At 44.4% G+C, this 20,900-nt stretch overlaps 1 protein-coding gene across 1 annotated transcript in view; it reads left to right on the forward strand.

The window, feature by feature from the left end:
- The first annotated feature begins 2,774 nt into the window (after positions 1 to 2,774).
- Positions 2,775 to 20,900, forward strand: part of LOC130476543 (transient receptor potential cation channel subfamily V member 6-like) — a 42,047-nt gene continuing 23,921 nt past the window's right edge. The window contains exons 1-5 of the mRNA XM_056848489.1: positions 2,775 to 2,797; positions 9,143 to 9,240; positions 11,610 to 11,732; positions 13,225 to 13,365; positions 19,377 to 19,475. Coding sequence (XP_056704467.1) covers positions 2,775 to 2,797; positions 9,143 to 9,240; positions 11,610 to 11,732; positions 13,225 to 13,365; positions 19,377 to 19,475 — 484 coding nt within the window. The remainder of the gene's footprint in view (positions 2,798 to 9,142; positions 9,241 to 11,609; positions 11,733 to 13,224; positions 13,366 to 19,376; positions 19,476 to 20,900) is intronic.

The following is a 20,900-nucleotide window of genomic DNA, read 5'->3' on the forward strand; positions in this document are numbered from 1 at the left end:
TGCAGCATGTTCTACCACCTACATTGTCTTTTCTCATTCTACTGCATCACTAGACCAGGTCTAAGGCATGAGACTCTAAGGTCTTTTATGCACGGCTGTTTCGCTCGCCGTCACCCCTTCGGAGACTTTGGGTCTTTGTGTCGATTATGCATGCTGTTTCTGACTGTCAGAGGTTGCTTCGCTCTCCCTGTGCGTTTCCCCCACGTTTTGCCCTGCGTTTGGGGAAATGCAGGGGGGACGGACGGACGAGGAGAACCTCTGACAGTCGGAAACGGCATGCACAATCCAAACAAAGACCCAAAGTGGTTGAAGGGGTGACGGTGAGTGAAACAGCCATGCATGAAAGACCTAAAAGAAATGCATGCTGTATGAAGTGGAATCCAGGTTCTGAGCTTGGGATAACTTGTCTAGCTCAAAGCCGAGAGCTGTGCAGTTAATTCCACACTCGAGACAATAAAATCATTATGCCCTTAAAGTCTTATACATTGTTGCATATCTTGTTAATAGCACATACTTACATAACTTTACTAGGACTTTTGGGCTGGGCTGCCTCTCTGAACTTTTTTCCCCTATTTGAAGTGTTTACATAGCAATTAAAGTAAATATCCCTGTTATTCCTGAACATGCAAAGTAAAAGTGTTTTATACCTTACAAGTGGAACAGCTCTGGCCTGGGGGGATGATTTGCAGAGGATGGTTTGCGGAGGACTAGGGAAATATTTTCGCTTGTACGCCAAAGAATTCAGTTTGTCCACTATTGAACATAATTGGAAGAGGTTTTTACAAATGTGATAACTGGTCAAGGATTCAGAGATTGTGAGGCACAGTAATAGTTAAATTGTGGAACTCCCTGCCCCAGGATGTGGTGATAGCTGCCAACTTGGGAGGCTTTAAGAGGAGAGTGGACATGTTCATGGAGGAGAGGGGTATTCATGGCTACTAGTCAAAAGGGATACTAGTCATGATGCATACCTATTCTCTCCAAGATCAGAGGAGCATGCCTATTATATTAGGAATACAGGCAGGACAATGCTGCTGCAGTCGTCTTGTTTGTGGGCTTCCTAGAGGCCCCTGGTTGGCCACTGTGTGGACAGACTGCTGGACTTGATGGACCTTGGTCTGATCCAGCATGGCCTTTCTTATGTTCATATGGTATGTGTTGATATTGTGGCACCCTCTATACGCTAAACCTGTGGGACTTAGTTTTGACTAGTGGACTTGGGTATACAGCAGAAACTACCTCTTTACTTCAAGGAAAAACCAGATGATATAAACAACATTGAGCTGCCCTCCATTTGTGTGCCTTCTCATCCCACACTCCTTCCCCTCCATGTCCCATTTAACACAATACCTAACATGATGTAATTGTCCTGTGTGTTGACCGCCCCCTACAGCTCATGGCAGCCAATAATGTGTTATGCACAGTTCAACGTCTAACACGGTGACACCACATGTGGTATAAAATTAGACACCTCTCTCTCTTTCTTTCTACCTCTCTTTCTTTCTTTCTCCTTCCTTCCTTCCTTCCTTCCTTCCTTCCTTCCTTCCTTCCTTCCTTCCTTCCTTCCTTCCCTCCTTCCCCTCCTTCCTTCCTTCCTTCCTTCCTTCCTTCCTTCCTTACTCTCTCTCTTTCTCTTTCCTTCCTTCCTTCCTTCCTTCCTTTCCTTCCTTCCTTCCTTCCTTCCTTCCTTCCTTTCTTTCTTTCTTTCTTTCTTTCTTTCTTTCTTTCTTTCTTTCTTTCTTTCTTTCTTTCTTTCTTTCTTTCTTTCTTTCTCTCTCTCTCTCTCTCTCTCTCTCTCTCTCTTCCTCTTTCTCTTTCTCTTTCTCTTTCTCTCTTCTCTCTTTCTCTCTTTCTCTCTTTCTCTCTTTCTCTCTCTCTCTTCTCTCTCTCTTTCTTTCTTTCTTTCTTTCTTTCTTTCTTTCTTTCTTTCTTTCTTTCTTTCTTTCTTTCTTTCTTTCTTTCTTTCTTTCTTTCTTTCTTTCTTTCTCACCCCCTGTGGTCCATCAAGTGTGCACTTACAAAACAAGAGTGTGAATTCGGGACTCTTTAACAGAGATCCTTTTAACATTTAACGTGTCTTAAATACACAAGTAAGATTACAGGTTCTTGAATACGCGTACTCGCTCACGCAGATAAGCACTTTGCTGGGTCATACAAGGTACACGTTATCCAGTATTCTTTCCAGGAATTCCAGCAATCAGAAGATAACAGTTGGGTTGGCCAGACTTTGCCAATGGTCCACCCATCTTCCGTGGCACTTCTGCACGCTAGCCATCATACACAGCCCCAACCATAACTTGGCGGGGCAGTTTTGCTTCTAGCTTTCTAAGCTTTCTGAGATGGGGCGCAACCATTCTATGAGCCCTTGAAAGGGATGTGTAGAAACGTTCCTTCCTGAAAATAGTAGCGAGTGCAGTCGTTGAAGTTTATTGTTTTCTTTTTTTTTTTATGGAACTGAAGCAACAAGTTGATTTATATAGTGCTATCCTATGCAGTTATACCCTTCTAAGTCCAGAGAAGATGGTGGCCTTTGAAGGGTATAATTCTGCTTAGGGATGGCATTGTTAGAAGTTATTTAACTGCTGCAACCAAATTAACATAAAGGATGTTATACGTCTGATGTCTTGTAATGTATAAAGAGGTCCCTTTGTCCTTTCACCTGCCTTCTTCCAGTTTGTGTGAAGTATGTGTTGCAGAGAGATGTTTCACGGTTCTTTATTCCTGCAATAAGGGCGGGATCCCATGCTACCAAAGACGTTGTGCAGTTGCTAAGGATGGCCGCCACCAAGTCTTCATGGTCAGTTGTTTAATTTACCTCAAACTTTGATAAGCCCACCTTTCTCCCCTAGATGGATGACCATGAAAGCAGGATGGAAACATAATTGTAAGAAGAACAAAATGTAAGGAACCCGCAAAACAATAATCTTGATCTAATAATCTTTTCTAAAGAGCTTTGTTTGACAAGCCCTCCAAAACAGCAAGAGAGACCATAGATAATCTCTCCCAGTCTCTGTAACATATGGCATGAACACATGAAGCTGCCTTATACTGAGTCAGACCCTTCGTCCATCAAAGTCAGTATTTACTCAGACCGGCTAGCAGCTCTCCAGGGTCTCAGGCAGGGGTCTTTCACATCACCCACTTGCCTAGTCCCCTTAACTGGAGATGCCAGGGATTGAACCTGGGACCTTCTGCACGCCAAGCAGATGCTCTACCGCTGAGCCACGGCCCCTCCCCATAATGGCACTGCCCGTTTATGTGTCCTTGGCAAGAATGTGATTACAACGAATAGCACGGCAAAAGTTATTATGCATTTCAGAGAAGTTGACACGGGGGTGCCATTTTCAGCGGCAGCCCTGCGTTTCTGGTAAGGGTCAGTCCTGCCCTAAACTAAGCCTTTCAGAATCAGCGTTATCCCCACTCCCAGAACTGTTTGCATCACACCGCTTGACAGTGCTGGCTTATGTTTATCACACTCCTGACTTATGTTTATGTTTTTTTCCTGCAGAAGCTTGCAGAGAAGTTAGTTTTGTTTTTTTTAAATATTTGTATTACTTTTCCAAAGTTATTAATCACATGGTTTAACAATACATAAACAGTAAAAAGTAAAAACAAATTGGTAACATTGTTAAAAATATTTATATATAATCAAAAATTGTTGACTTCCCCTACACCTCCCTTCATCTTGTGATAAATTAATAGTCTCTTTTGCACAAAATTCTAATCCTGATACTATTGTTAATATTTATTGATCTCTTGACATTTATGATTTCCAAAGGGGAAAAAAAAGATTAATAGTTCATATAAAGGAAAGAAAAAAGAAAAAAGGAAATAAGAATAAAAGGAAAAAGAAGAGAAATAGTAAATCTCACTAATAATAAATGGATTAGTATAATAAAAAGCATTTGATTATTTCCATTAAAAAATAATTATTTTGTAAGTCCTCCATTTCTCCCTAACACTCATTTAATTACATGTTGTTTTTCTAGTAAATTGATATCATATATAGTTCTACAGAGAAGTTAGTTTTGAGGCATAATTGTTCTGCTTCAGCCTGGATATAAAAACCAGCGCATTCTTGATTCTCATAGGGGACTGTCCCTAGGATTAGCGAGGAGGAATGTCTCTATGCCGGCTAAGTGTTTATATTGGCCATCCATCGGATGTCAGTTTCTGCAATTAGTAACTCATCAGTACAATTACTTTTATTTCAGGTTTTATGGCTGTGCTGATCGTTGACCTATTCACTTTCACAGGTGCTGTTGAAAAGCCTGAAAGATAATAGTATCTGGGGCCACCCAAAATGTCTCTTAAGTGGGAATAACCACTCATCCCCAGACAGCAGATCAGTTCCTTTGGAGAAAATGGATGCTTTGGAGGGTGGACTCTATGGCATTATACCCCAGTGAGGTCCCTGTCCTCCCCAGGCTCCATCTACAAATCTCCAGGAGTCTCGCGACCTGGATCTGGCAACCCTAACCAACATTCCCCTCCTGGTGGCCAGGGAGTACTTGGCAACCCTAATCAGGGGACTGTTTTTCACAGGGCCTTCTCTCCAGCTCAGATGTTTGAATTTTAAGAACATAAGAAAGGCCATGCTGGATCAAACCAAGCCCCATCAAGTCCAGCAGTCTGTCCACACAGTGGCCAACCAGGGGGCCTCCTGGAAGCCCCCAAACAAGACGACTGCAGCAGCGTCCTGCCTGTGTTCCACAGCACCTCATATAATAGGCATTCACATCCGATCCTGGAGAGACTAGGTATGCATAATGACTAGTATCCATTTTGACTAGGAGCCATGGATAGCCCTTTCCTCCATGAACATGTCCACTCCCCTCTTCAAGCCTTCCTAGTTGGCAGCCTAGTTGACTAGGAGCCATGGATAGCCCTTTCCTCCATGAACATGTCCACTCCCCTTTTCAAGCCTTCCTAGGCAGCCATCACCACATCCTGGGGCAGGGAGTTGCACAATTTAACTTTCCTCCCTAGTCTATTTCTTCTGGGGGAAAACAAATGAGAGATGGTCACAAATACAGAAAACTTAGGTTAAAGTAGTTAGTAACCATGAAGCGGAGATCAATAGAAGCACAAGCGTGAGATTTCTTTAGAAAGTAGTCACCGGTCGTTCCCTTCTCCAGCAGGCTCTGCCCTCTAAGAAGAAGAAGAGTTGGTTTTTATATGCCAACTTAATCTACCTTTTAAGGAGAATCAAACCGGCTTACAATCTCCTTCCCTTCCCCTCCCCACAACAGACCTCTTGTGAGGTAGGTGAGGCTGAGAGCTCTAAGAGAGCTGTGACTAGCCCAAGGTCACCCAGCAGGCTTCAAGTGGAGGAGTGGGGAAACCAACCCACTGAATTCACCAGATCAGAGTCCGCTGCTCATGTGGAGGTCCTCCAGATTAGAAGCCCACCGCTCTTAACCCCTACACCACGCTGGCTCTGTATGTGGGAAAGAACCTCTAGGTATGGATATTACAGTTCATTGATAGTTTTTTAATCTCTGAACTTGTTCACCCAGCTTCTGGCATTTGCACCGCAGTGATTTTAATAGCTCTGGGAAGAGTGCTAGATTGCATAATAAAATCAGGGTTTTATAGTTATTTATATTTATATGGCACTACCAAATGGTTTCTCTGGCTGGCGTCCAGGAAACGTCTGCCAAGTGCTTTTATTCGTACAAATTACTTTTTAACATGCTTGCAGCGATGAATACTCCGCTGTTCGTTTGGGACTCTGATTTGGGACCTCACCCCATGGCTTTTTTAGACCCCCCCCCAAGAGGCAAGGGCTTAAATTAAATGACAGATTAACAATTAATATTTTTCTGGAGCTAGGCTGTTAAGTCGTAAAGGAGACTAGATTTCGTAATTGTACTCCTTTCTTGAGTCACAGTCAGGATTAACTGTGTTGTGTTTGAAGATCTTCCTGGCATGTTCGAACCAGCGGCTGCATTCAGGTGTCAAGAATAATGTGCCGGGACTTGTCTGTTTCCTCTTCCTCCATTCACATAGCATTAAACGGTGGTTAAAACACAGAATATTGAGGGCAATTGAAGGGGAGTTGGAGGAATCCAGAAAGAAAGTGATCCATTCAGCCCCTTACCAGGCGGTTATGAAATGCACCCTCTACACTGTATAGAGCGGGATGGGAGTTATAATACACTCACACAGTACATATTGGGACAATTTTGCTGTTCGTAATACCGTACTGTTGAGGCTCAGGGCTTGGGGAGCAAAAAAGCTACTGATCTGATATTCAGCGATTCGGCACTATCGCACCCCAAGGGAGGGGACCCTTGCTTATTTATCCCTCACACGATTTTCTCGCAGGGCCCCAATTTGTTCCCTGTAATAGCGAAGTAGGGTGCATGTCAGGGGGGCAGCATTCTGGAGCCACCCACAGATCAGGCATCGGTTTCTGCATACGTGTGGGATTGTGCTGGAAAATATTACTTAGTAAAAGAATCAAGACCTCCCCCCCAAAAAAAACCCCATCCTTTTTTTAATTTTTTTATTTCTTTTTATGAATAAACAAAAAAGAAACAAAAAAGAAAAAAGAAAACAAAATAAAAATAAAAAAACCCCATCCTGATGAGGACTGAGCATGTTTATAGCCTCCTGGCAGGAGAAGAATGTTGAGGGCAGTTGAGGAATGGTGAGGGAAAGAGGATGAAGAGGAAAACGGGGTGTCGCGTTTTCGCTGATGTTACCACTGCTTGCCTCGGTTATCTTTAACAGAGTTTGCAAAACCTGATTTGCTAATATCTAATGGCCAAGGACTTGACCCCGTGCGGGTAGGCAAACCAGCAAGGCCGCAGGCGCCCTCAACAGAAAATAATAAGCACGTTCATTGCCTGCGGTGGTGATCTTTTCTAACAGCATTGGCATGGTAGTCGGCTAAGCCCAGACGTGTTTCACGGGCGCGATTTCCTTGTCCAGGAAGCAGAAGGACCATTAACTATTAACCCTCAGGGTTTCCCGGATATCCTCAGGAATCCCAATTCCTCTTTCGCGTCGAGGGAGAAAGCGCGGGTTCCTCCCAGTCATCAGGCAAACCCTCTTCAAACCCCCTGCCCCCTGGTACAGCCTATGGGGTTAAAGGTCCCTGTCTTGTTGACTCTCCTTGACCCAGTTCTGCTAAACGGCCCCAGGCTAGTTAGAGCCAGTTACCGGTTACTGGAAATCTCCGGGCTTCCCGTGCTGGACAGGATTGGCCTCCCAAGGGGGGGGGGATCGATTGAAGCCATGGAATGGTATTGTCCCCCTCCCTCTGAATCAGAAAGCAGAGACCGAAGATCCTTGCAGGGTAGCAGATTGCATGATGGCAGACTGTTTCGGTGACATTTTCACACTTGGCTTTTTTTCAGAATTAAAGAATGCCCGGTTGCTATTTGTATTTCATCATTCATATTGCTAGTGTGGTATAGTGGTTAGAGCAGGGGTGTCAAACATAAGGCCCGAGGGCCGAACCCAGCCCCTTGAGAGCTGTTATCTGGCCCGTGAGCCAGCCAAGGTACCCCCCTCCCCAATCCTGATCTGGGCTGTTAAATAAAAGAAAGAATGTTAAATAAAAGAAAATACTGTAAGTGATATTGTTTTAAGCATGTTTGTATTTTAAGTAAAAAAAAAAAATCATTAATTGTCTTTGCCTGTGTCTTCTATAAAGTTTGTATCTCCAGTACCTGGAATTAAATTTTATGGTACCCATGGCCCAGCCCGACCAAGTGGCATTTATGTCATATCTGGCCCTCGTAACAATTGAGTTTGACACCCCTGGGTTAGCGTGTCAGAGTAGGATTTGGGAGACCCAGGTTCCAGTCTACACTCTGCCACGGAGCTTGCTGGCTGACCTTGGGCCAGTCACACCTTCTCGGCCTAACCTACCTCACAGGGTTGTTGTGAGGATAAAATAAAGAAGGGGAGAACAAGGTTATAAGCTGTTTTGGGTCCCCCATTGGGGAGAAAGCAGGCTGATCCTGCATTAAGCAGGGGGTTGGACTAAATGGCCTGTGTGGCCCCTTCCAACTCAGTGATTCAGAGATTCTATGATTCTATATTAATATCTAAATAAATAAAGTTAATGAGCGAGGGGGGCATTTATACTCCTCAATGGCTGCTCCCCTTTAAATGTACAACACACCTTAACAATCAACATGTTGTCCATCTTATAATGCTGTTTTGTTGCAAGGATTAAATGGAGACCGGGAGAATGTTGTAAGTTACTTTGGGTACCCTTGTGGAGGGGTTTTTGTTTTGTTTTTGCTGTCAAGTCACAGCTGTCTTATGGAGACCCCCCGTAGGGTTTTCATGGCAAGAGATGGAGGTGGTTTGCGTGTAGGGATTTGATCCTGGGTTTCCCAAATCCTGGTCTGACACCTTAACCGCTACGCCATGCTGGCTGTCTCTCTTTTCTAACCGTTAGAGCGGTTCCTCAGGGGAACAGGCTTCCTCGGGAGGTGGTGGGCTCTCCGTCGCTGGAGGTTTTTAAGCAGAGGCTAGATGGCCATCTGTCAGCAATGTTGATTCTTAGGCAGATGATTAGAGGGAGGGCATCTTGGCCATCTGGGCATGGAGTAGGGGTCGCTGGGGGTGTGGGGGGAGGTAGTTGTGAATTTCCTGCATTGTGCAGGGGGTTGGACTAGATGACCCTGGTGGTCCCTTCCAACTCTATTATTCTCTGTGGAGGTATATATGAAGTAAATAGATACTTAAGCAGCAGTTGATTTACATGAGAAGGAGAGACCGCCTGCCTACTGATAATAGTGCTTGAAATGAAAAGGTTGGGTGTGTCTTAATGCCTAGGGCTCATCTTAGCTTTCAGGCACAACATAGGATCTTGGTGCAACTTTTTTAGAGGGGCGCCCTGTTCAGTTTGCATCGTTCTTACCTGTCCCTGTACTACCTCCTGGTGGCCGCCTGAAAACATTGCAACCACGGATAGTATATGTCGGCTTCACATGGGATCGGTGGAATTTCTTTTTTGCTTCTTCTTTTGCGAGTACCTGGGATCATCCTGGTCACAGCTTTCCTCCCTCAGCCACAAAAAGATTATTTGCTATTGGCACACCAAAATGGATCACCTGACATGCTGCGTTCTGGCTGGAGCACCGCTATGTGAATGCTTCTGTTTTTTTGCACGCAGGATCTGGGAGTCTCCACTTCTACTGGCGGCCAAAGAAAATAACGTCCAGGTCATCAGGAAACTGACCATGGAAGGGTCCTGTGATGTTTATCAAAGAGGTACTTCCCCTTTTGTACCAGCAAAAGGAGTCTGCATTTTCCCTACGAATATTTGTCTCACATGCCTTGGAAATGGCATGAATAGTGTTAAAACACACTTGCTGTCCTAACCCCCCTCCCTGGCTTCAATTCTCCCCGGTGGAATTGGTGCTAGATCTCATGTTTTCATGATTTAAGATGGCATCCTTGGCACTTTCCAGGTATCGCTTTCTCTGGATATTCCTGTATTTCGGAATAAAGGCTAAGTAGGGCTACCAACCTCCACGTGGCGGCTGGAGATCTCCTGCTATTACAACTGATCTCCAGGCAACATAGATCAGTTCCCCTGGAGAAAATGGCCGCTTTGGTAATTGGACTCTATGGCATTGAAGTCCCTCCCCTCTTCAAACCCTGCCCTCCTAAGACTCCACCCCCAAAATCTCCAGGTATTTCACAGCCTGGAGCTGGCAACCCTATGGAAGGGATAGCAGAACCCACATTTGTTTATCTGTTCACACATGAAACGGTTGAGAGGGTGTAAAATATTTTTCAGTGTAAGAGGTGAGGGCGTGGGTGAAGGGAGATCAGACAGAGAACCTAAAAGGTGAGCTGCAAATTTATACAAGTATAGTGTACACCCAATTAAAAACATTGTGTGTGTGTGTTAAGTGCCGTCAAGTCGCTTCCTACTCATGGCGACCCTATGAATCAAAGTCCTCCAAAATGTCCTATCTTTGACAGCCTTGCTCAGGTCTTGCAAATTGAGGGCTGTGGCTTCCTTTATTGAGTCAATCCATCTCTTGTTGGGTCTTCCTCTTTCCCTGCTGCCCTCAGCTTTCCCTAGCATGACTGTCTTTTCCAGTGACTCTTGTCGTCTCATGACATGACCAAAATACGATAGCCTCAGTTTAGTCATTTTAGCTTCTAGGATCAGTTCAGGCTTGATTTGATCTAGAACCCACTGATTTGTTTTTTGGGCAGTCCACGGAATCCGTCACACTCTCCTCCAACACCACATTTCAAAGGAATCTATTTTCTTCCTATCAGCTTTCTTCACTATCCAGCTTTCACACCCATACATAGTAATAGGGAATACGATGGCATGAATTAACTTAAACTTGGTGGCCAGTGACACATCCTTACACTTCAAAATCTTTTCTAGCTCCTTCATGGCTGCCCTTCCCAGTCTCAATCTCCTTTTGATTAAAAACGTTAGGCCCCAAAATTAGGCTGATCAGTTAATTGCTGATTTACAAACATGGTTGTTGATCATAAATATATGTAAATGACCAATAGACAACCAAACACATTTTGGCCTATGGGGTTATCTACTGGTCATTTACATATATTTATGATCAACAACCATGTTTGTAAATTAGCAATTGTCTTGTTAGAGTCTTTTAACTGATCAGCCTAATTTTTCAGTGGTCATACATGCATTTCCATATTTTAGAAACACACCCTGAAATACATATAAAGGTATGCTGAAAAGTAATTGTCTTCTATATTGTGTGGCCTGTTGTCACTTATTGGTGTAAAGGCTGCAATATTCACCATTTAAACTGGCTCACACTGAGGTCTTGTAATGTATTTCCTATTTCGTCAGGATGTGTCCATATCATCAATCAATGATAAAGCATAATGGTTTTTTAGAGTGTTTTAATTGATCAGCCTAATTTTTGGGCCTAGTGTTTTTAATTGGGCGTACAATATATAATAAATGTTATCAGTATTTTGTATAAATTTGCAGGTCAGTTTGGCCGTAGAGACTGGGGAAATTCCTAGAATGTTCTCCGCCTGTCTTGCTAAGATTGAGTCCCCCCCCCCTTTTTATTCAGTTCAGTTCAATTTATTAATTTACAGTCATTTGACCAGCAGATAAACATTGTTAAAATTGATCAATACAGAGCCAGGATTACAATTTTGATGCGCTAACCCGAGCTCTTTGCACTCGTGACAATGTAACAAAACTTTGCCACTGTGTAGCAAATGTTGGCATCTTTATCCTCAAGTAAATATTTAATAATAAAATCATCTGAATGTCTAAAAGCTCTGGTTCTTTTTCATTAATTCCATTGAAGGGAGATCAACCTTGCTCAGGTGTAAGCAGGATCAACGGCATCCCAGCCCCTCTTTTTCCAGGCCGGTCCCAGTCCCAGAAATTTGGGAGAAAAGGGCTGGAAGCCGTGCACGTGGAGGGAAGCTGGGAGGTTTCAGCTCCCACCTCTGCCTCGGTGTTGTAAAACGTAGACCTGCTCACCTCCAGCTTTATAGGGGCATGTGGAAGTCACGAGAACAAACAAACCTGGCTGCCTTGGTTGCACCAAATATGACTCTTACGTGCAGCGGTTATCCTCAGGTGACCCTTGTGCTTTCCTTGTCCCACCCAGGAGTCGTGGGGGAGACGGCTCTTCACGTAGCCGCCCTCTATGACAACACAGAAGCGGCCGAAGCTCTCATGGAGGTGGCTCCAGATCTCGTCAATGAGAGGATGACGTCCGAACTCTACGAAGGTGATTGCCGCGAAATGTAAAGCACGCCTGCCGCACTTCCCTAAGCGGAGAGAAGTTCCAGGGCCCAACTCAAACCTCCTTTTGGAGGAACACCTAAACACATGAAGCTGCCTTCTGCTGAATCAGACCCTTGGCCCATCCAAGTCAGTATTGTCTACTCAGACCGGCAGCGGCTCTCCTGGGTCTCAGACAGGGGTCTTTCACGTCACCTACCTGCCTGTGTGTGTGTGTTAAGTGCCGTCAATTTGCTTCCGACTCATGGCAACCCTATGAATCAATGTCCTTCAAAATGTCCTATCTTTGACAGCCTTGCTCAGATCTTGCAAATTGAGGGTTGTGGCTTCCTTTATTGAGTCAATCCATCTCTTGTTGGGGCTTTCTCTTTTCCTGCTGCCCTCAACTTTTCCTAGCATGGCTGTCTTTTCTAGTCTTCTCATAATGTGTCCAAAGTGTGACAGCCTCAGTTTAGTCATTTTAGCTTCTAGGCTTGATTTGGTTTATAATCCACTGCCTAATCCTAAAGAAATTTATAATCCCTTTTAACTGGAGATGCCAGGGATTGAACCTGGGACCTTCTGCTTGCCAAGCAGATGCTCTACCACTAAGCCACAGCACAGGGGAACAGAAAGAGCACTGGAGAGTAGTGATTGTTTTTCTACTCTTTGTTTTATTTACAGATATGCAGGTAGAGCACAGGTGGAGGCACAGGAGCATTCCTGCAGGGCAGCTGATCCACTATCACAGCCGGTGCCCAGAGGGGGCGACCTAGGGTTGCCAGCCCTGTCCTGGCAAATCCTGGGAGATTTGGAGGGGTGTTGATGCTTGGGGAGGGTAGAGTTTTAGGGAATGTAATGTCACATCCTCTGTGGCACGCTAGGGATTTCCCCTAGGGATTTCCCCAGTCTGTACGGTAAAGGCCGTAGAGACTGGGGGAAATTCCTAGAATGTCATAAGAACATAAGAAAAGCCATGCTGGATCAGACCCATCAAGTCCAGCAGTCTGTTCACACAGTGGCCAACCAGGTGCCTCTAGGAAGCCCCTAAACAAGACAACTGCATCAGCCCCATCCTGCCTGTGTTCCACAGCACCTAATATATTTGACATGCTCCTCTGATCCTGGAGAAAATAGGTATGCATCATGACACTCTAGGAATCCCTCCAATCTTTATGGCGTTTGCCATAGAGATTGGGGAAATTCCTAGAGCTTCACCATCGATGCTGTTTCCCACACTGTTCAGATCAGGTTTGCATCAGGTCAGGGTATTTCCCCCCCCCCCTTTAAAGAAACATTTTTTTAGATTTTTTAACATGTGATCCTTTCCTTGTCATAGACAACAAATGTTGTTAGCAAATGACCCTTAACATTAACCTCCTAGAGTGTGGTACTCACAAAAAATGGGTGTAGAGAATTACACTGCAAACGCCCCTCGAAATGCCGATCTTCATGGATATGTTCTCTCTGTGTTTTATTTTCTAAACATGTATGTTCAGGACAAACAGCTCTGCACATCGCTGCCGTCAATCAGAATGTCAACCTGGTGAAATCCTTGCTCAGGAGAGGGGCGAACATCTCCACTCCCCGGGCTACAGGGCTCTTCTTCCGACGCAGCCCCCAAAGTCTCTTCTATTTCGGTATGATTGCACCTGCCATTGCTTTTTGGGGTATCCGGAGCAATTGGCACGGTACCAGGTTTAGGAAGTGCTACCATACGCAGAGCCATAATGAACTAAGGCCTTTTATGCATTGGGTTGTTTCCATTGTGGTCACCTCCCGACTCCTTTGGGACTTCATTTTCATTATGCATGTTTTCTGCGACGGTTGGAAGTCATTTCGCTCTATCCCTGCATTTTCCCCGCCTTTTGTGGATACCGTTTTACCCATAGGTTAATGTCTGCATCGAGCCCAAATCGATTGCTAGTCCTATGCTTAGTTTTACTTTGGGTTTGTCTCCCCACGCCCACATTCTCGCTTCTCCCTCCCTCCTTCCTCTCCCCTTGAAGCTTTTTTGTTTGTTTGCTTGCTTGCTTGTTTGCAAGTGTTTGTAAGTTCAGGACTAGTGATAACATGCTGGAATAATCCCTAACAACCCTTGAGGCTTCTTGTTTCTCCACTCTCCATTTAACTTGTCCTCTTCATACGCCCCTCTGCCCATATTTAATTTTTTGTTTTGTTTGTGAGTACAAGATTAGCAATAGAATACTGAAATACCACGAATGACCATGCATATATTTTTTTTGGGGGGGAACCCATTGAAGTGCAGCTTCGACCATCAGAGGCCAAACATCTAAAGGAGGGGAAGAAACTGGCCGGTAAACCGCAGCTTTTGAAAGGAGGACGATGGAAAAAAAAGTTTGCAGAAGTTGGGGAGGGGGAGCATGAACAACCCGGTGCTGCAGGCACGTGAAGCCGGCGAGCCTGTCTCCCGAGGCACGTGGCCTGCTCGATCTCTTACTTTTGGGGAGGAGGACATTACAGTCTTCTGATGAGAACTTGCTGGTGGCCCCAGGCCCAAAGAGCGTGCGGTTGTCCTCGGCAAGAGCCAGGGCTTTTTCGGCCTTGGCTCCGGCCTGGTGGAACGCTCTGCCTGTTAACATCAGGGTCCTGCGGGACCTTAAGGAGTTCCGCAGGGCCTGCAAGACAGAGCTTTCCCACCAGGTCTATAGTTGAGGTCAGCCGCGGGTGTCATCTTTACCAGCCTCCCTCTTCTCCCCCCTTCCCCTATGCTAAATTATGGATTTTAAGGGGTGGTCGCCTGTGTGGCCCTCTCAGTATAATGCGAACTGGGTGCCAACTTGTGGTTTGTTTTTAAGCTGTAATTTTATTGTGATTTTTTTTTTATTGCTGCCAATACGATATGGTGTGGCTTTTAAATGGCGTTACCCTCCCTGAGCTGGCTTCGACTGGAGAGGGCAGGCTACACACTCGAAAAATAAATACATAAATAAAGGCAGGGCTCCTTTGAAGCAGGCAAACCGGGTCAGCGTTTATCTTGCGCATGTAGGAGATGTTCTGGGCAGGGCTTGGGAACTGGAATCTGATCTATGGAGATAGATGGGGGGCTGTTTATTATTTAACTGGGGGGGATCCTTTTGCAGCCGAGAGGGGAGTGTGCAGAACAGCTGCTTTATTATACTCTAGGCTCGTATCCTTGCTTTATGCAGCCACCTAACAAATTTTTTGGAAAAGGGAGCAAGTTGCAAAGTAGACTCGTAAAGGATCGGTTGCGACGGCGAGGCAAGCAGCTAGAGCACACGCGCAAACCAAAGGAAAGGAGGGGTGGCAAGCCGCGTAACAACGATGATGTCGGTGACCGCTCCCCCACTAGTTCAGACGCTCCGCTTTTTTTGCTGGCGATGCAGAAATTTAATCCCAAGTACTCCGGGAATTTCTTCAGGGGGAAAAATGTCCCTGTGCATAGCACTTTGAGAATTCGACTGCAGATACCATGCTTTGAGAGAGCAGCATATCCAGTGGAAACGACCCGTGCGTAAAAGGCCTAAGTTTGCGCCCAAGGCAAGAACATAAAATTGTGCCCCCTATACTTTTATGAAAGTATAGAAGAACAAGAATTTTAGGAAGAATTTTCTAACAGAGCAGTTCCTCGGGAGGTGGTAAGCTCCCCTTCCATGGAGGTTTTTAAGCAAAGGCTAGATGGCCATCTATTGGCAATGCTGATTCTATGACCTTAAGCAGTTCACGAGAGGGAGGGCATCTTGGCCATCTTCTGGACATGGAGTAGGGGGTCGCTGGGTGTGTGTGGGGGAGTTAGTTGTGAATTTCCTGCATTGTGCAGGGGGTTGGACTAGATGACCCTGGTGGTCCCTTCCAACTCTACGATTCTGTGAAGAGTAAGAATAATGCAACATTTACTTCAGTCATGATATACTTTTTCTGGGCCTCTCAGCTTTGTGCGCCCGAGGCCTTGCCCTTGTTACAGCTCTGACCCTGCAAGCCACACTCCAAAAGTATGCCATGAAAGCCCTTCTGTTGGTGGTCCCAACATCTTCACCAGATCAGGCGTGTTTCTGTTTAAAAAACAAATTGCCGTGGCCATTCGGTGCCTACGGAACAAGCAGTCCCACCGCTTCAGCGCCTCTATCCTTCACGTTTAAGTTTTGTCACTTAGTAATAAACGATGCCATCTCTTATGGTTGGTGCCAACATTTTGATTTGACAGGACTGTAATTCACCTTTTGCCGAATCCTAGGACTGGTTCACACACACATGGAAATTGAGCAACGGCTTTGACAGGGGTTCGGTGGTTGAGAATTGGCATGTGGGGAAAGGAGATCGGACTGCCGTTAGTCGGGGGGCATTGCCTGGCCACAGCAGAGACACAACAGTTCAACACTGCACCAGCACACAGTTGCTTTTTTTTTTATAATAATTTTATTGGTTTTTATAATACAAATTTTCCATGATAGTAAACAACAATAAAAGCAATATGAAATTCAAAATTCTAACTCTATGTTGTTATAGTTTCTTGAATTCATAACAAAAAAAAAAACAAATTAGAGGAAAATTTATGACTTCCCCATCACCTCTCTCCGCCTCTTAATAAAATATTCATCCCATCGTAATTGGTCTGATCTTAACTATCATAAATTCATTTAACTTTCATAAAACATCTTCTATTAATATAAATGATTATAACTCTTAATATTAATTGTGTCCTCTAGATCAGATTAATAAGTATTCTTCCATTTTCCCCAGTTTTAATTCATATTCACAATATTTCATCCAATCCTCCCATTCCCCTAAAAATCGAACATTGTCTTTTTCATTTAAAATGGCTGTAAGTTTTGCCATTTCCACCAATTCAAACATTTTCCCAATCCAGTCTTTTTTCTCGGGAATTTCTGCCCCCTTCCATTTTGCTGCATAAAGCAGTCTCGCAGCTGTTGTAGCATAGATCAAAAAAGTTCTTTGTATTAGCAAGTCGTCAGGTATCATACTTAATAGCATCATTTCTGGTGTTTTGGGTATATTTTTTTGTACTATTAGTCTCAGTTCATTGTATATCATATCCCAGAAATCTTTAGCTTTATCACAAGTCCACCACATATGGTAAAAGGAACCAATTTCCTTATTACATTTCCAACATTTAGGGGATGTCACTTTGTATATCTTTGCCATCTTCTTAGGTGTTAAATGCCATCTATACATCATTTTATAAATGTTTTCTCGAATTGATTGCGCATTTATTCCTTTCAAATCTTTTGACCAAAGTCTTTCCCATTTATTTAAAGCAATATCATGTCCGATATTTTGAGCCCAGTCAATCATAGTTGGTTTAATTGTCTCCTGCTCACAATATAATGTTCACCAGCACACAGTTGCTGAGCGGGTAGCAGCGTCGTCCTGAAGCATTCGCTCCCTGCCTCTGTTACTGGTGCCAGTTCACAGACGGAAGCCTCCAGCGAGCGCTTCCGGATCCCCCTTCCTGATGCAGCCCTACCAGTGAATTCCCATCTGGGGCAGTGTTGTGTACATTGCTTGGTTTCTCTTGATGCCTGGCAGCTGTGTGGGGAGCTGGGTACCCAAGGTTCGGTGAAAAGAAAATATATATAAGTCTATGTATAAATACTGAAAGTATAATTTATTAGAAGCACTATGTAAAATTTAAAATTATTTAAAAGCATTAAAATAGCACAATGGCATTTCCTGAGGTTGATAACTGTAGCCACATACCAAACTCGTTTCAGCCTATGGGGCCTTCATCAATGGTTAATTAAAACCCTTTGTAAAGCTGCTTTACTAGGCTGATACTTGCACACATAGTATTTGAGAGACTTATACTAACCAGTATTACAACATGAACCTGTTATACCAGATATTTGAATAATTGAGAATAGAATTCACAACAATTACACATGCCTGGTTGGGTTTGAACTGTTTGCATTTGTATTCATTAATGTATTTCTGTAAATGTGTGCAGGTTTACAAAGGGTTTTAATTCTCCACTGATGAAGGCCCCATAGGCCGAAACGCGTTTGGTATGTGGTTATAGTTATCAACCTCAGGAAATGCCATTGGGCTATTTTAATGCTTTTAAATAATTTTAACTTTTATATAGCCCTTCTAATAAATTATACTTTCAGTATTTATACATAGACTTATACATATTTTCTTTTCACCCAACCTCGGGTACCCAGCTTTTGTTTTTAGGTTGTTTTTAGGTTGGGTTTTATTCCCCTCCTTTTTTTTCTTCCACAGCTGTGTGGGGAGCACAGCCTGCGGATTGCAGGCTGTATATAGCACTGGGAGCCATGTTATATGACCTGTGGCATCCTCTGGGGGAGGCAAGCTGACGCTTGAGCTTCAGTCTGAGGGGCTTGTGATTGGAGCAAAATAAAGCAGAATTCAGCAGTTTCTCTTTCCAATCTCCCTTTAAAATTCTTTTGTAAGAGAAAGAATTACAAAAGAATTTTAAAGGGAGATTGGAAAGAGAAACTGCTGAATTACAGTTGATATTCAAACTAAAGTCAATGCATTTACCTGGGCTGAATAAAGACCTTGCATTCATGGCCCATTACCAAGGCTGATTTCTCCACACCCATCTCTCCCCTGGACATCACAGACTCTTCTGCATATCACACCTAATCCCATCAAGCCTGCTATTCACATTTACATACTGTTCCTCTACTTAAAGACCGATGGATTCACATTCTAGCTGTATCTGAAGAAGTGAGCTGTGGCTCACGAAAGCTCATACCCTACCAGAAAATATTTTTGTTAGTCTTTAAGGTGCTACTGGACTCTTGCCCTTTTTGACTACTGCAAACAGACTAACACGGCTACCCACTGTGAATTATCTTCTTCTTCTTGTGAGCTTTTGTGAGTCCCAGTTCGCTTCCTCAGATACAATGGAAATAAAGCAAATCATTTGCCTCTTTATGACATGGGAAAATTATGGAAGGGGAGGGGGAAATAAGGGAGGAGTTGAACAAAGAGAGGCCTATTGTCAAAGATCAGGTGTGATTCTCTATGGCTTGAATTGGAACCTCTTTATTTCCATTGGGTCTGAGGAAATGAGTTCTGACCCACGAAAGATCGTACTGGACTAAACGCTGTTAGTCTTTAAGGTGCCACCAGACTTCTGTTCTGTTGTGCTTCAAAACAACTAATATGCTGGAATTTTGATTGAAATGCAAGGATCCTGTGACGCAGAGAGAATTTCCCCTTTTCCTTTGCAACGGGGGAGAATGCTGGTTCCGTGGGTTATCTTTAAAAAAAATAATAGCAGAAGATGTGGCTAAATGTTTGATGGCTTAGCTCAAATTGCTAAACTTCAGAAGTCACACCCCAAAATTCACAAATCAAGTGGCAGGGCTGTAACTGGGGGTGGGGGGGCAGGAGGGCAGCTGCCGCCCCTGTGGCATGCAGAGAGGGTGGCAGAACTGCCTCTCCTACAGAAGCAGCGGGCGCCTCTGTGCCGGGTAGTTCTGCCACCCTCTCTGCATGCCACAGGGGCGGCGGCTGCCCACCTCCCACCCCACCCCCAGTTACAGCCCTGTCAAGCGGCATGGATAGATTATTTGGCTTGTATACAAACTGACATTATTGACGGTGAGATTTAGATCATTTTTTCCCCATTTTTTCCCCGTTTTAATCCTGCTTTCTTGTTTGCCTTCCTCCTCAGGGGAGCATGTTTTGTCTTTCGCAGCCTGCGTGGGAAATGAGGAGATTGTTAGGCTGCTGCTTAAAAACGGAGCCGATATCAGGGCTCAAGATTCTCTAGGTAAGAGACTGGCAGGTGGAGGGCGAATCCTTCGAAACCATTCAGGACCTCTCTTTAAATATGTGAAGCAGCTATTCTATCCGCAGTCCTTCCACTGTTTGCGGAGGCGAGGTGGCAATAGAACAACAGTAGCATTTTTGAGGTGGAATAGATATTTAAAGGCGCTTTTTTTTGGTCTATCATCCTAGCTGTAAGCAAGAAGAAAATTCTGTAAGCGAGAAGAAAATTCTTCCTGCACCATCCCCTATCTGTTAGACACCCAATTAAGGAATGTTTAGTGTGATGAAGGGGTTGGACAATTACATTGAAATACATTTGCATGTTGCTGACTTATCCTTATAAGTGGGTCTTTAAGTAGTTCCAGGAAGTGGGAGCTAACTTGCAATTTAATAAATGAAAGCTACCCCTCATTGTCAGAAGGAAAGGCCATCTTCCATATTTTTCTTTTTAATCCCCTGTTAAAATAACACACCAGAAACAAATCAGCCTCCACAATGATCATAGAATCACAGAGTTGGAAGGGGCCAAACAGGCCATCCAGTCCAACCCCCTGCATAATGCAGGATCAGCCTAGAGCATCCCTGACAAGTGTTTGTCCAACTGCTGCTTGAAGACTGCCAGAGGGGGTGAGCTCACCACCTCCCTAGGTAGCTGATTCCACTGTCGAACAACTCTTACTGTAAAGATTTTTCCCCCCAATATCCAGCCGGTACCCTTCTGCCCACAATTTAAACCCACTATTGCAAGTCCTGTTTTCTGCTGCCAACAGGAACAGCTCCCTGCCCTCCCCTAAGTGACAGCCCTTCAAATACTTCAAGAGAGCAATGAAGTCCCCCCTCAACCTCCTCTTCTCCAGACTGAACATTCCCAAGTCCCTCAGCCTTTCCTCATAGGGCTTGGTCTCCAGGACCCTGATCATCCTTGTCGCTCTCGTCTGCACCCGCTTGATTCTGTCCCCATGCTTTTGGAAGTAACGCTCAGGTACTCAGCATCACTATTTAAAATGTGTCCCCCTTGCTAAAAATCGACATCCGATGATTTCGTCAACAGAAACTTCAGTCAGTTATTCGAAAATTCAGTTTCACAGGGTGAGCCTAGACAGCGTTAACAGCCTCCCAAGTCCATGTTGCTCTTAGAAGGCTATAAATCTGTTTAGGATTGTACTGCAAATAAAACTTCAGTAGATTAAACAAACTCGGTCTGTGCATGTAAAGCGCCATCAAGTTGCAGCCGACTCATGGCAACGAGGAACGGAGGTGGTTTGCCTTCACCTCCTCGGCATGGTGACCCTAGACTTTCTCAGGCCTTTTATGCAGGGACATTTCCTCGCAGTCACCTCCCCGACTGCTTCGGGACTTCCTTTGGATTATGCGTGCCTTTTCTGCCTCGCTCTCCCTGCGTGTTTTGCCCGGGTTTTCCAGATGC

This window comes from Euleptes europaea, chromosome 4 (genome assembly GCF_029931775.1).
Source record: "Euleptes europaea isolate rEulEur1 chromosome 4, rEulEur1.hap1, whole genome shotgun sequence".
NCBI lineage: Eukaryota > Metazoa > Chordata > Lepidosauria > Squamata > Sphaerodactylidae > Euleptes > Euleptes europaea.